The 15248-nt window shown below is 44.5% G+C and overlaps 1 protein-coding gene across 4 annotated transcripts in view; it reads left to right on the forward strand.

Moving 5' to 3' along the window:
- VIT (vitrin) overlaps nt 1-15248 on the forward strand; it is a 123576-nt gene that overhangs the window by 80591 nt on the left and 27737 nt on the right. For 2 of the 4 annotated variants that reach the window (XM_021674417.2, XM_064363996.1), the window contains 3 exons: nt 1882-1938; nt 10022-10066; nt 11635-11697. In XM_021674417.2, coding sequence (XP_021530092.2) covers nt 1882-1938; nt 10022-10066; nt 11635-11697 — 165 coding nt within the window. The remainder of the gene's footprint in view (nt 1-1881; nt 1939-10021; nt 10067-11634; nt 11698-15248) is intronic. The other 2 variants (XM_064363995.1, XM_064363997.1) reach the window with 2 other exon arrangements.

A 15248-nucleotide genomic window follows, 5' to 3' on the forward strand; every position in this document is an offset into this window, starting at 1 on the left:
TCATTTCTCACCAACTCGCATTGGAAATTGAGAATACACAATTTGGGTGAGAGTGTGGAGAAATGACCCAGCATTCACACTTCCAGGAATATATCCTAAGGTAATTATCAACCAGGGTTGAGAAGAAGCATGAACACAGATGCTGCTCATAATTCTTTAAAGGAGATGATTTAATTGTTTATCCCTAGAAACACAGTTAAAGAAGTTACTATACAGCTAGTAAAATGTCAAGAAATACGTGCGCTTAGTGACATGAGAGAATTGGCCTGGGGCAGAATCGTTCAGTCAAAGAAGTAGCCTACAAAACAGCAAGGGAACCAATCTCATTTTTGCAATTGTGTGTTGGACATGAGAGCATGTACATCCCGCAGAAAAAGGGATACAGCTCTGTATGCCAAAACTGTATACCAGTAACTGCTGGCTATAGGACAAAAGGTGATTGCTTACTATGCAGAGTATGTCATGTTATTTTTACAGTAAGCCTATGTTATCTGTATAATTAAACAGAAAATAAGGCTACTTTGAGGCTGGGCATGATGGCTCATCCCTCCCCAGTTCTAACACTTTGGGAGGCCAAGCAAGAGGATCGCTTGAGGCCAGGAGTTCAAGACCAGCCTGGGCAACAGAGCAAGACCCGTCTTACAAAAATTTAAAAAACTTAGCAGGGCATGGTGATGTCCACTTGTAGACCCAGCTACTCAGGAGGCTGAGGCAAGAGGATCACTTGAGCCCAGGAGTTCAAGGCTGCAGTGAGCTATGATCACATCACTGTACCCCAGCCTGGGGGACAGAGTACGAGCCTTAAAAACAAATAAAAATGTGAAAAAAAAAAAAAAACCTACTTTGAGTTTGTGTCAAACAATTGAAACAAAGACAAAAAGGGTCAAAAGCTGATTTTGGATAGATCCATCTCTAAGCGAAATTGATATTTTCTTCCATGCCCTCCTGCCTCTTCCCCTCCATGAGACTTGGTTCCTTCCCTCGGCTGGATTTTACCTGCCTCTCTTCCCCCTCCCCCAAGGCTTTGCATTTCTCTAACAGAATGCTCTATCTCCCTTCTCCCTTTTAAAATCTTGCTTTAGAGAAATTGCTCAATAAATAATGAATGCTGAAGTGTGTTTGCTTCTCTCACATAGTAATTAAGGATAACCCATTGTGTACCTCTAAAAATGACGGAAAGCTAATGCTATTTGCATCAATACCATGTTAACGCAGCTTAAGCAAATTGCAAAATGTTAAGTGACATTTCTACTGAAAGATTACTTCAACCTGCCCATGAGTGGCACAGTTGAAAATTATTATAAGAATAATGACGTGTAAAGAAATAAGACATTTGAGTAAAAGATACTTTGACAACTGTGAAATACAAAGGTTATTATTACCTGTAGTTTTTAGTTAGTGTTTTAAGTTAAAATCCTTTTTTTTTTTTTTTCCATTTGAATGCCTCTTTCAAGGCAGGTTCAGAGTGCCCAAAGATAGAGCTTCAACTTGTTTCCGACCTTGATAATGTCTTGCTAGGTTGTATCATGGAAAGAATAAGAACAGTTAGATTAAAATTCATTGTCGGGGGCAGTGGCTTATGCTTTGGGAGGCCAAGGTGGGCAGATCACTTGAGGTCAGGAGTTCAAGACCAGCCTAGCCAACATGGTGAAACCGCATTTCTACTAAAAATGTTTTTTTAATTAGCTAAGCCTGGTGGTATGCACCTGTAATCCCAGCTACTCGGGAGGCTGAGGCAGGAGAATCACTTGAACCTAGAGGCTGCAGTGAGATGAGATCATGCTACTGTACTCCAGCTCGGGCACAGAGCTCCGACTCATAAATAAATAAATAAATAAATAAAATAAAATTCATGCTCTGACCAATCAAATGTTCTTACAGATCTCTGGTCCACTACCACCTATACAAGCAGCCAAAACAGGCCAGGAGCCAATCCAGGTGAGACCCTGAACTCCCTTTCCAGCCACTGATGAAAGTTAAGCTTGTTTACATGGGGTTCCTCTTTCCACATCTTTGCCATTTAAATTTAGATTTGGACAAAGACTATTAAACCACTTAGGCAAACAGAAGATGCAGCTCAAGGGCCCGACTTGTAAGAAAATATGCAAGGGAGTCTTTAAGTAAGCAAAGCCCTTACACACTCTCCATTCCCCGGAAGCCATGTTGTAGAGGCTGCCATAGAGATGTCTCAGGATTCAATAACCCGCTCTTAGAGACCTGAAAAGGGATGCTCTCCGGGGCTTACTCTTGAGGAACTAAGGTAAAACAGTGAGGGCAATTTATATCGTCTCCCAGGAAAGAGACTTTTTTTCTCTTTTTATGCCACCAGGGATAGAGATACATACTCTCTCCCCAAGGAGTTCACCTATGAATTCTGAGACGCCCCTGGCTTTCTTCATTTCGGTATGCCCCTTAACAATTTGGCTGAAGAACTAGCAAATTCTCTTCTCTGTGGCACTGTGAAGGCCTGCAGCTAAGAAGGGAAAAATCTAGCAGGGTTTGATGGTTTCCACAAACTCTACCCACAGCCCGGTCCATGAGCTGATAGACTTGATGGAAGTATACCATTCCCTCTGAAGCCACATGGCACTGGGATCAGAAGCCAGGACCTGCAGTGCAGGGGTGTTCAGGTCTTCCTCCTGCTGGGGGACACTCGTCTACCCTCCATATGTTCTTAGAAACTGTGGGTTCTGGGCCTGGCAGTGGATCATGCCTATAATTCCAGCACTTTGGGAGGCCAAGGCAGGTAGATCATGAGGTCAGGCGTTCAAGACCAACCTGGCCAACATGGTGAAACCCCATCTCTACTAAAAATACAAAAATTAGCCAGGCGTGGTGGCGGGCACCTGTAGTCCCAGCTACTCGGGAGGCTAAGGCAGGGAATTGCTTGAACCAAGAGGTGGAGGTTGCAGTAAGCCGAGATCACATCACTGCACTCCAGCCTGGGTGACAGAGCAAGACACCATCTCAAAGAAAAAGAAAAGAAAAGAAAGAAACTGTGGGTTCTGTTTTGCTTGCTACTGGATAGGAACAGTGGCCCCATTGGGCTCCTCTGGTCGGGGCGAGCAGCTTCTGTGAGCTTCACAATTGCACCTTTGCCAATGCACGTGCTGTCGTCCTGGACAAAAAGGCTTAAGAATCCCAGGGCAAGGACTCTGAGACCATCTTAGGCCTCAACAGACTCGTGGGACTCTTCAGGAGGCCAAGCCATGGGGCACTGTTTCCTCTTGTCCCCTTGGCCAAGATTTTTGCCTCCTCTGCAACCCCCAAAAGTACAGCCAGGCACAGAGAGCTCAGATGACTTCCAAGGAAAATCTGAACTCATGTAATTTTCACCAGGAGGCAAAATAAGGAAAGAAAGCACCTGCTGGGTGTGTGTAAGTCAGCTGACCCTGTGTAATCCCCTCGGGTATCCAAAGGCAGGATCCTTCAGGAGCTGCCTTCCAGAAACCTGTTGGAGCAGATGCCAGTCTGGGTAAGCTGCCGGCTGCTTACCGTCCCTGCTCCCTGGGAATTTGCTCTGTGGCACTTTGCAAACACAAGGGCCTCCCCACACACTTGCTCTTGGCCTCTGCAGCTCAACTTCAGGTCACCAGAGTTTCGGGGCATGCTAAGACATTTTAACCACGAGAAAATCTCTCTCTGATTGATCTGTTTTCAGTGTGTCAAAGAGAAAATCTTTGTCAACAAAGACACCCAAGGGCTGTCATTGCTTTATGTCCCTTCAAGAGGTTCCCCCACTAAGCAGCCTATGCACCTACCAAGCCTATCCTCAGACTGGCCTCCAGAATCCAGCACAGATACCCAGACACAGCCTGTGATTTGGATACAGCATGGGGGATGGTTGGCAAGGAGGCACATTACCTGATTTGCATCTTCGATTTTTTTACTGTGTGACAATGTTTGGTTTGTTTCAAGGTTGTATTCTGCTGAGTGCATTTAGCCTCATTCCCTTTTTTCTAAGGTTACCATCCTCCAGTTCTATAGCTCTGGGACTTTCTGTTTCTTCTCCATTCTCCTTCATGTTCCCAATAATTCCACTCTGTCTTCACCCACACAGATGTTCCTAGCCTCTTTTTTTTTCCTTTTCTTTCTTTTTTTTTTTTTTTAGATGGAGTCTCACTCTTTCTTGAGGCTGGAGTGCAGTGGCATGATCTTGGCTCACTGCAACCTCCGCTTCGTGGGTTCAAGCAATTCTCCTGCCTCAGCCTCCCGAGTAACTGGGACTACAGGTGTGCACCACCACACCCGGCTAATTTTTGTATTTTTTAGTAGAGACAGGGTTTCACCATGTTGGCCAGGATGGTCTCCATCCCTTGAGCTGGTGATCTGCCTGCCTTGGCCTCCCAAAGTGCTGGGATTACAGGTATGAGTCACTGTGCCCGGCCCCTAGCTTCCTTTTTACCCTCAAATCCTACCCAATTTCTGCTGCTTCTCTCCTCACCATCATCCCTGCAACTTTGCTCTGAGCACCTCAGAGCCTCCCATGAACTCTCAGTGTGCTCCTGATGTACAGGACTCTCCTAGCACCCTCTAGGTGCTCAGACCTAGACTAGATATGAAGCCCCACTATGGCTCCTGCAGGGGGAGGGAGCCATTTGCGCACCCTGAGTGAAGGCAGGTAAGAGCATCTGGAGGTCTCAGACATCCTTCAACCAGCTCTCATCTCAGATGCAGTGATGTATACCAGGCAGGCTGCCCAGTTCCTCAGCTATAAAATCGTCAGATTATGGAATTGGAAAGAATTGTATAAAGTACATCTGGTCTAACTTCTCACCTAAAAATGAATCACTTGTGGTGTGCCAGACAGAGGCTTTTACCCTATATCGAATAACTTCAAGTGGCAGGGAATTCCCAACTCCTTCATTTGGTGGGTGGCACTAACTGTCCAGAACTTCAGCTCCTTGTCCCTAATGTCTAAACCAGTGGTTCTCAAAGTGTGCTCCAAAGACCCTGCTTTCAGGGATTCTGTGATGTCTTCCCTTCTCTGACTACATGTCTTTGTGAGGACAGATTTTCTCCACATATTTTGACAAAATAACATATCACAACTGACTGCAGGAGCTGATAACAGATTCCAGCCATCTTCTATTATGATAGACATTAGGGACATCTGCCACTCTTCTCACTCAACTCCTGGTTTTAGAAAAGTTATTTTGGCCGGGAACGGTGGCTCATGCCTGTAATCCTAGCACTTTGGGAGGCCAAGGAGGGCAGATCACAAGGTCAAGAGATCAAGACCATCCTGGTCAACATGGTGAAACCCTGTCTCTACTAAAAATACAAAAAGTAGCTGGGCATGGTGATGTGCACCTGCAGTCCAAGCTACTCGGGAGGCTGAGGCAGGAGAATTGCTTGAACCCAGGAGGCGGAGGTTGCAGTGAGCTGAGATCGTGCCACTGCACTCCAGCCTGGTGACAGAGCGAGACTCTGTCTAAAAAAAAAAAATTAAATTAAATTAAAAAGTAAAAATAAAGTAAATTAATAGTTAAATAAATTGCCAGTTAATATTCTGTTTCAAATGAGAAAACGCACAGTTGTAATCTGTAAATGATAAACATTAATAGGTATAACTCATACAAACTGAAGGTCTTTGGGGTCTTTAACAATTTTTGAGAGCATAAAGCGGCTGAGAATCTTTGGGAATATCTCCAATTTGAGAGCCTTTCAAATACATAGAGTGAGACTTCATGTTCTTTTCTATATCTCATCTTTCCCAGGATATTTCTTTCATCCCTCCAATAGGTGTTTCCATGACCTGGCAGCACACCCTCTAACTACACTATAGACCATTACTAATTCATACACCAGGGCACCCCGCGCAGAACACGATGCTGCCAGGGGCGTGTGCCAGTCAATTGCCTCTCTAGTCCTAAATACTCCGCTCCCACTGAAACATCCCGAGTTCCATCTGCAGTAAGCCTTGTCTGACCGTTGGCTCATCTACTGAGCTTGCACTACCTAAAGTTGCTAGGATTTTTTATCATACACCTCTGTAGAAGGAGGTCACCCCAATCCCATCTAGGAACAATTGAGTTTTTGAAGCTCAAGTTGGAAAATCACATATCTCTATTAAATCCTTCCTTTGTTTAGCCGGCGGCAATCTTCCTATTAGTTCTGTCATTTAATGTGTTAACCTCCTTCTAGGCTCTGTGTCATCTACAGAATGGATAAACACGCCACCTGTCTCCATTCCCGTTACCGATAAAAACATATCACATGGGGCATCCAAATCCTGCGATTGCCACTGAACACCTCCTTTGTGTTTAGATCAACCCAGACATAAGCAGCTACATGTGGACCTGACGATGCTGTCATCCTCCTTTCTACAGGACACCAGGTGTACGACCCATGAGTGATTCCCGCCACCCTCTCCCACTATGCCTTCTGTTACACATGTAAATTCACGCACCCCCAATTTAAGCTGAAGCTCTCACTAAAAGGGACCTGCTGTTTAATTTTTAAAAATATTTATCGAGCCTACTATAGGTCAGACACTGTGCTATGCATTAGAACTACAAGCAGGAATCAAATATTTTCAAATTCTAGAATTATGCTGCTGGGGCTTTTGCCTTCCCAGGTCCCACACTCTCCCCCTCCAGAGTCATCAGCAATGCCACTGCCTCCTACACACTGGGTCCCCCATGGCCAGCCCTTACCCCTCCTACCAGGGTTCTCAGAGTTGGGGCAGGCCACTCCTGCTGTATTCTTAGAGGAGGCAGGGGTGGCGGGCTCCTGATAATTCAAGTTAAAACCCAGTAGCTTTTCCTCAGAACCATCCTTATGCTGGTTGTCTTTACGGTACCATGAGCTATGTTTGAGTCAAAGAAGTTTCATTGGTCTGGAAACCAAACCGTGGAGTTCATGTTGTTTCCAAGAGAAAAGGCTTAGATGGTAACCCATTTCTAAACCTGGGACTGTCAATGCTTCGTTGGCATGATGGCTCATGCCCAGGACCCCAGACTGTCCTCAGCCTTCTCTGAGAGTCCTTGTGCAGTGTGCTGCCAGCATGGCGACACCCTGGGTACAGCTGCTGCACCCCACCCTCTTAATGCCCCTCACTTCAGTACAGCAAGAAGCAGCTCTCCAGGGAAAGTGCAGCCCTTGGGACATGAAGCCAGGTGAAGGGAAGGGAAGCCTAGAGATTCCGCTGGCTCCAGAGGCCTGCTGCCTTTCAGAGCCACTTCCTCCTAAAACCTATACCCCAGGGGAGTCACTGGGAAGAAACCAGGGTGCTAAAGGGCCACTTGGGCTTCTGTCTAATGAAATGTGAGCGCCCTAAGTGCCATGTGTTGCAACTCCTGCTTGGCTCCTGTGTTGGTGACTTCTAGGTATACAGAAGGAGCTGGAACCGGCACCAAGATCATACCATGCTTCTGGGCCCTTTGAAAGACTTGAATACATTAGCATGAGTTGCAGGTAGCTGGGCCAGGCCGAGCTCTTCAGTGGCCTAACCGAGCACCCTGAGATGCTAATGTGATGATGACTCCTCCTGGTGTGTGATAAACAGATGGTGGTTAGGTGTAGGCTTTGGAGCCTGCCTGCCTGGGCTTAAAGTTCTGTTCTGCCACTCCATGTGCATGAGTTTCCTCACCTGTAAAACGAGATCATAGTCGCACCTAATTCACAAGATGACTGTGACTTAATAGGTAGGAAGTGCTCACTCAGTGCCTGACACTAAGCAAGCTCTCCATAAACACCAATGGCTTCTACATTTTTACCCCAGAAATCGTTCAGAACCAATACATCTTTTTTTTTAAATTTCCAACTTGTATTTTAAGTTCAGAATACAAGTGCCAAATGTGCAGGTTTGTTACATTAAGTAAATGTGTGCCATGATGGTTTGCCATGCAGATCAACCCATGACCTAGGTATTAAACCCAGCATCCATTAGCTATTCTTCCTGATGCTCTCCCTCCCCCCACCTCCCAACCCTCCAACAGGCCCCAGTGTGTGCTGTTCCCCACCATGTGTCTGTCTGTTCTCATCATTCAGCTCCCACTTGTAAGTGAGAATATGCGGTATCAGAACGAACACTTCCTTTAGACATGACTGGATCTATGAGATGGCCAAGCAAGAATTGTCACAGAAACATAAAAATAATTCCTGGGTTTTCTAAGAGTGATTACACTTTTCAGAGCGCTTCTGAACACGTTTACCTCCTTCAAGTCTTCTCCATGTGACAGTGCAGGGAAGGTCTTTATGACCTCAGACCTACACTGGGAAAAACTGGAGGCAAACTGGAAAGAAGGTAAGTGAGTCCTCCCCAGGCCCCCAGCTGGTCTTTGGTAGACCCAGGATAGGCTTCTGGCGTCTTTTTTCCTGATACCACCCTGTTCCTCCTTGATGCCAGAATACAAATGTTCTCACAAATTTACTTCCCAGTACTACTGAGTCCAAAACACACCAAGTCTCAGCTGTCCAAATATTTTTCAGCCTTCAGCTTTTGGATGCATGTAATTAGGTTCAAACTTGTCCCAAACAAAATAAAAGTGGCATTAATAGAAGGACAGGCTTCTAGGACAGGAGCAAGAGGCTTGGAAATCCCTGATGTTGGAGGACTGCTTATCTTCTGATAAAGTAATAGAGCACCCAGCATTCTAATCTTCCTGACATTCAAGGGTGCATTGGAAAAAGAAAAAAGAAAAGAAAGCCTTGGGCAAAAACGGAGAGAAGCCACCAGCACATTTTTTTTAGGAAAAGGGTAAAGTGCATATTTTCACCAGCAGGTGGCGATAAAGTAATAGGGCTAAAGAAGCAGAACGTTCTTAAGCAGAATGTTTAAGCCTGTCAAATATTTTGAATGTAATGACTATCTTGCCCAATCTGCTTCTGTTACTTACAAAGAAATTAAGGTTCACAAAGGGTATGTGACTAGCTCAAGGTCACACATATGGTTAATGAATGAACTAGATTAAACTCAGGTCTCACCATTAAACCAGAATGTGCAAGGACGGAATGCCTTTCAACACTGCCTGCCATCTATCACATAAAGAAAAATATCACCTTTTTTCAGTGTGTTAGTAATTTCAGCTGGCAGAGAAGCTGAGAGCCTTTAAGAAATAAAACAGTTGATCATGCTCTCAACCTTCTGAGCTAAGATGAAGAAGGAAGAAACAGAGGGAGGGAGGGAGGGGAGGGGAGACATGGAAAAGAGAGGGGAGGGGGGAGAGAGGCAGAAAGAAAAGGAAGCAGCCATTTCTGTGTTATGAGGCTTCCTGACACATCTGTGCTGCCCCTGAGCCCCTCTCAGTCATGATTTTCCCAAAAAGATCAGAGATTATTTGGGAAGACTCTCCCCCTCCCCTCTACCCCTTCTACTTTATCAGCACGTTTGTGGTGAAGGCCATTAAACATCTAACTGCATATAGATCCAGTGCTACTTTCCTTTATTCTGCTTGAGTCACACAGTGAGAAGCAGAATCTCAGTAAATAAGTGGATTGCCTGTTCCCGGAAGGGGCCATATTTGTTCTGTGTAGTCCAAGGATGAGAATTCAAACAGGTGGGATAAATGTACTAGAGCGCTATTAAGCACATAGTGAGTGCTTAATAAGTGTGGATGTATGGATAGATGGGAAAGGATTTAGGGCAAAAGATTCAGTCTCAATAGTGCAAGAAGGAACCTACTACTTTGGTTGAATATGTAAGGATCCCGTCTCTGGAGGTATTCAAGTACTAGCCAGCCACTCACAGGGAGGGATGTTGTAAAAACAGGCTGGGAGGTGGTTGGGAATGGACGAACTTTTAGTTCCTTTTGAATCCCAGGATTCCTATTATTCCAAGATTCTTGGTGCATAATTAAAGAGAAACTGGTAAAGACTTTTATGCCTTTGACTTTAAAAGCTTCGGATTTTAAGAAATCATACAGATTTCAGGTTGCTTCATCCAAAATTCTGGTCCTCTGTTCCTTTATTGAACTTTTGGACACAATTGGGAAACCTTATCATCCCGGCAATTCACTCGAGAGTTTCTGGTTTGGTTTAAGTAACAAGTTTGTTTCTTTTCAATTTTGAAAATCAGGAGAAATGGACTTACTGAAACCTGGATCGGTCCTTTTAGATGAAGGTAATTATACAGTCCAACCTCTTGGCCATGCCTGGATTAAGATGCACAGGATAACAGAACTGAGAGTCTAACAATCCAGCTGGTGGCAGAGTGGCCGAGCTGGGCTAGCGTAAGATTTCTAATGGCTCCCGCCTCTGACTTAAAGGTCCTGCAAAGGGCACATTGAAACTCCCTCCCTAGGGAGGCCGGGGTAAGGAGCAACACTGGATAACAACAGGGAGAGAGGAAACGTGAAGACAAAAAGCCAGAAGGGAGCTAGTTTCCCACCCTTAGAATGGCTTTTGGACCCTCGCTCCATCTGGCAGCACACTTTAACTTCCTCCATCTCCACTTCCTTTTTTGCAAAATGGCGCTCAGCTTTTCCCTTCACAAGAATGGGCGTTGTTCGCTGTCTGCTGCATTAAATGTTTGAAACTCCAATAAACAAGACCTTCCAGCTCTTCGTGGGAGGGAAGGTTTTACTGGTAGGGGAAGGAGGTGAAGGACAGGACTCCGCCTCTGGACTCGTATTTCTCCCCTTCCTCCAACGCAGAGCCTTGGGGCGTTTCCGGGGCAGGCTCCTGGCTGAGAAATGCTGTTAGACACCCAAAGTGAATGTTTAAAATGATGTGAGGAAGTGGGATGAGCTAGCTGACCTTTAATGGAAGGATGAAATCATGTGCTTTGCAAACTGGAAAAAATAAGAAGCCAGGAGAAAACTCACCGCAGCCAAGCACGAGCAAAGACCCCAGCACCTTCCTCCGCTCCCAGGGAATGCCGGAACTTCCGGGTGCCCTAAAAATGGGGAGACTCACTTCCGGCACTGCAAGTGCGCTCTGCCTGGGAAGACCGTTGGTCTTACCAAGCTTAAAGGAATTCGCTTTTATTTTGTTTATTTCTTTAAATGGTATATTTATGAACTTGACTCCCATGTAAATGGCTCTAAAGACACTCTCTTCCCCAAGGCTGAAACGCAACTCACAGGACAGCTTCTGAGAGCACTAAACGTTTTTGTGCCTCTACTTCTAGTCTCAAATAGCTGGAAGGGAGGAGTTGCATTTTAAGCCCTCTTATTTGAGTTACTTTTAAAAAAAGATCTTCCTCCAGTCCATATCCAGTCCTCATTAGCTTGTCCTCCTTGTGCCTTACTCAACTTCCTTCATTGTCTCAATCACCAAATGTTGACTGAGGACCTACAGGACCTTGGCACAGTTAAGGGTTTATTTGAGCAAGACACATCCTGTGGCCTCAAGATTTTCAGAATTTTACAGAGGCATAATTGACAATGGCAAGTGCTTAACGCTTTCAGATAAGAAAACTAAGGCTCAGAATACAGAATAAATTAATGGGAGCAGAACTCAAGTCTCCTGATTTCAAATCCCCCAGCAGAGTACTATGTTTTTAATAGGCTGTAAGTAAATATTAATATATTATTTTTCTCAGGATGGGGGTAATGTAAACAAGAGCACAGTTAGCTTTAAGCCAAGCCCCCAAGCTGGGTGTGAATATCCTTTATGTCTCCTTCCCTGGGGTAAGGCCAGCTGCTTCCTGTGCTTGTAAGTCACCAAAAGTTTTACTGCTGTTTCCAGGATTTGTTCCAAAAGAAGAATTGAGCACACAGTCTTTGGAGCCAGTATCCCTGGGAGATCCAAGTAAGTTAATTGACAACTAGAAACCCACGGTGTCTTTGACATCTGAACTCCTCTCTCCTCTCTTCCCACTCACTCCCACTCAAACCTGCCTCTCTCTTACCATGGATCTATTTATTTCCTCTCTTCTGACACCTTGTTCTAAGGGGAAAGGGAAGCTTTTGAAGGATATAAACTGTCTATATCCATGAGGGGGAGAGGATCAAACATTTTTAACATCACTATGGCAACAGGGTGAAGAATGGGATGGAATGGAAAGACAAGAAGGGATGAAAGGAGGAGATGGGCAGATCGGTAGGGGCAAGGGTCTAGTGCAAATGATGGTGGCCAGAGCTCGGAGTTTGAAGTGGAAATGAAGATAAATGGGCAGATTCAAGAGATGCAGAGAAGGAAAGATCTATAGGATTGAAGGTAGAGGCGAGAGAAAGGGAGGAGTTGAAGGTGAGTTGAGCAACTAGGTAAATGATACTACAGTGAGGAACACTGGGGATGGAGCAGGCTTATGTCTGTCATCTTCTTAAAGACATTTGATCTGGTAGAGAGAAGACTACCCAGATCTGACATTCAGAAGGAACAGCCCAATCAGAAATTTAGAGTTGTAAGACGATGAGCTATGGTTCGAAGCCAAGGCTGTGAGAACAGATAATGTGACTTAGGGAGAGAGAGACAAAAGAAATAGAAGACTTAAACCTGAAGACCCACACTAGGTGGAGGAGAAACCACCACCTAGTATCAGAAAAAACCACCTGGTATCAGAAAAAACAAGGAAAATGGGAAAGGTATAGTAGCAGCCTGCAAGGAAAGAAAGCACCTGCAAATTCCTCTAGGAAGTTACTACTAGTCAGCCACCAATGGACAGTGAGGCTCAACCTTGCTGCATATGAGAATCACCTGAGGACACTCTTAAAATTAAAGATGCCTACCTTGCTGCCTCATACCTACTGTACCAGGTTCTCCCTAGACCTTGCTACCCAAAGTGTGGTCTGGAGACCAGCAGCATCAGTATCACCAGGGAGCTTGTTAGAAATGCAGAATCTCAGGCTCCACCCCAGACCTGTTGGTTCTACAGGTGATACCTACAAGTGATTGATTCCTTTGCACATCTACCCTTGAGAAGCACTGTCCAGAGTGAATCCCAGGAGTCTTTATTTGTTGATGCTGCATAAGCAACCGAGTTATGTATATTACTCTGATATGTATCCAGGGTTAAGAAACACTGGCCTGATGTATTGGACAACACAAAGCATTAATCTATAAAATTGTACCATGTTGAAGGAAACTAGAGTAATTAACTAAATTGGCAGATTGATTCCCATAGATACCATATCTTACTTTCTCTTGCCTTTCAACCTCTAACCTCTTCTGTATCCATAATAAATTGCTCAGGCTGAATGTTGCATAACCCAATTCTACCTGTTGGCGTTGATGTTGGCATCTTCAGATCAGAATGTTTTCATCTCCATATGAGAAAGCCACAGGTCTCAGTTAAAACATGCCTTGAAACATGCCCTGAGCTGCAACCATTGTCATTTAAAAGAGGAGCAAGGGTATCCTGGTATCAGCCATCAGGCTAGTGAGCAAAGAGAATTAAACAAATAGAGAAACAGCTCACCTTTTTAAGACCTAACTATGAGATGAACCTGTTAATCCTGAACACAGTTCAAGATGTAAAAAACAAGGAGGAAAAACGGCCTGTGAGGAACCAAAATAGATGCTACAATATCCATGTGATTTATTCAAGTTAAAAGAAAATCCCCTTTGGCCCTTACTCTAATTAACAATTGTTCCCCAAAAAGACTTTACTCCAAAAGGCATATTGAACTAATCTGCTGACATCTGGAAGGGAAACCTCGCCTCAGGAGTACCTCTCAAACTTTACTGGCACAGGAATCACCTGGGGATCTTGTTAAAATGCAGATCTGATTCTATTGGTTTGGGTGGAGCCTGAGAGCAAACCGTGGGTGCCAGTGGGCGGCAAGCCCTAAAGAACTCCACTGCCACCTGCTGGCAACAATTCACACTGCAAGCCCTGTCAGGAAAAAAACAAGCTGGCCTTGCTTGGGGATCAACAACATGACAAGCTGTGCAGCAGTTCTGCTTCTCCTTTGCTTTACCCCAGGTTTTAGTGGCATCTTTAAACTCTGCTTCTGGATTTTATTTGCCTCTTTCAGGCTTCGTCTGAAGATCATACTTGGGTATAGGCAGTTTGGGGGCAGCAAAGGACAAAAGGAGCCAGTTGAAAAGGATGAATTGGTAGGCACTGAACGCCCAGGCAGACAGGAGGTAAAGCTTTTCTTTTGAGATTTGCTACTGAGCCAAGGTACATCCTGATTCTAGATGGAGCGAAGTCAGCCAGTCCCAGGCAGGTCCCTCTCGTCTCCTACTTCCCTGGTTTTGATTGCCAATGCAACACTGCATGATAATAAAACACATTCTTGGGTATCACTTTTCTCCTCATCACAATTCTGCAGTAGCACTCAGCAATAAATATTTCTCATCAATTTTTCTGCCCAAAACTTTGTCAACTCATATTCATTTATTGCTTTCATTTTTAAACAGATTTTTTTTAAACCGACGGCAACTCTCTCCACCTACAGAGCTTCTCCTCCTGAAGAATGGAAAGACTCCAGCCCGTGGCAACAATGCACCGTAGAGGACGTGGGTGGTCGTGTGCAGATTAGAGAGGTCAGGCCTGTCTGGCCGCTGCCCTCCACCCACAATGGGCAGTGCTGGCCCCAGTGTCCTCTGGGATACACCAGCCTAGAAATTTCCAACTTTACTGTCTTTTTTTTTTTTCTCTATGGAACTCTATTTTGAAACATTTTTGTCTTCTAAATTGCAACTGTTAAATAATTTATTTTTCACTTTGTACTAATCAAAGGGATCTAAAGCTCCCAATAAAAACCTCTGATGAGCATTGAATAGTCAGTTTTATCATACTGAGATGATATTCCTGTCTACAGCAAAGAAAACACTAATTTCTATTCACCTGTGTGGCTTTTCCTTAGTTTCTTTTGGTGTTTGAGAGGGTGAAAAGAGCTTACAGCCTGTCCATCCCTTTGCCTCTCTTATAACCTTCATATATCCACAGAGATCCAGAGATCCTAAGTCAGAATAACTATCCTAGTCTTCATCACAACTAAAAGAAAAAAAGGAAAAATATCTAAGATAGCTGTGAACAAGGGCTGACATCCTATACGTATATGTGGACAATTTCTTTAGTTGCCTCGCTCAGGGAAATGAAGGAGAAGATTGATATCAATTTCTTATTCTACAATTCCTACCTCCCTTCAGTGCTGGCCTTGCAGATCTTTCACATCTAATAAAAATCCAACACTTATTTCTAAAGAATTAGGATGAAAGTAAAAAGCCACAAGCTCTTGAGACTCAGTCTTAGTGAATTCTCACAATCGAAAGTCTGCACTTAGAAAATCTGAGCCTAGGAAACCTTTGACAGCCTTCCCAAGCTTGGCTGGGACGTCGCTGCTTCTGAAACCCATAATTGTGGCAGATACATAGAGTTTTAAACAGTTATGGAAATAAGGACTAGCCCA

This window comes from Aotus nancymaae, unplaced genomic scaffold, assembly GCF_030222135.1.
Source record: "Aotus nancymaae isolate 86718 unplaced genomic scaffold, 86718_ANA_hifiasm-v0.15.2.pri h1tg000057l, whole genome shotgun sequence".
NCBI lineage: Eukaryota > Metazoa > Chordata > Mammalia > Primates > Aotidae > Aotus > Aotus nancymaae.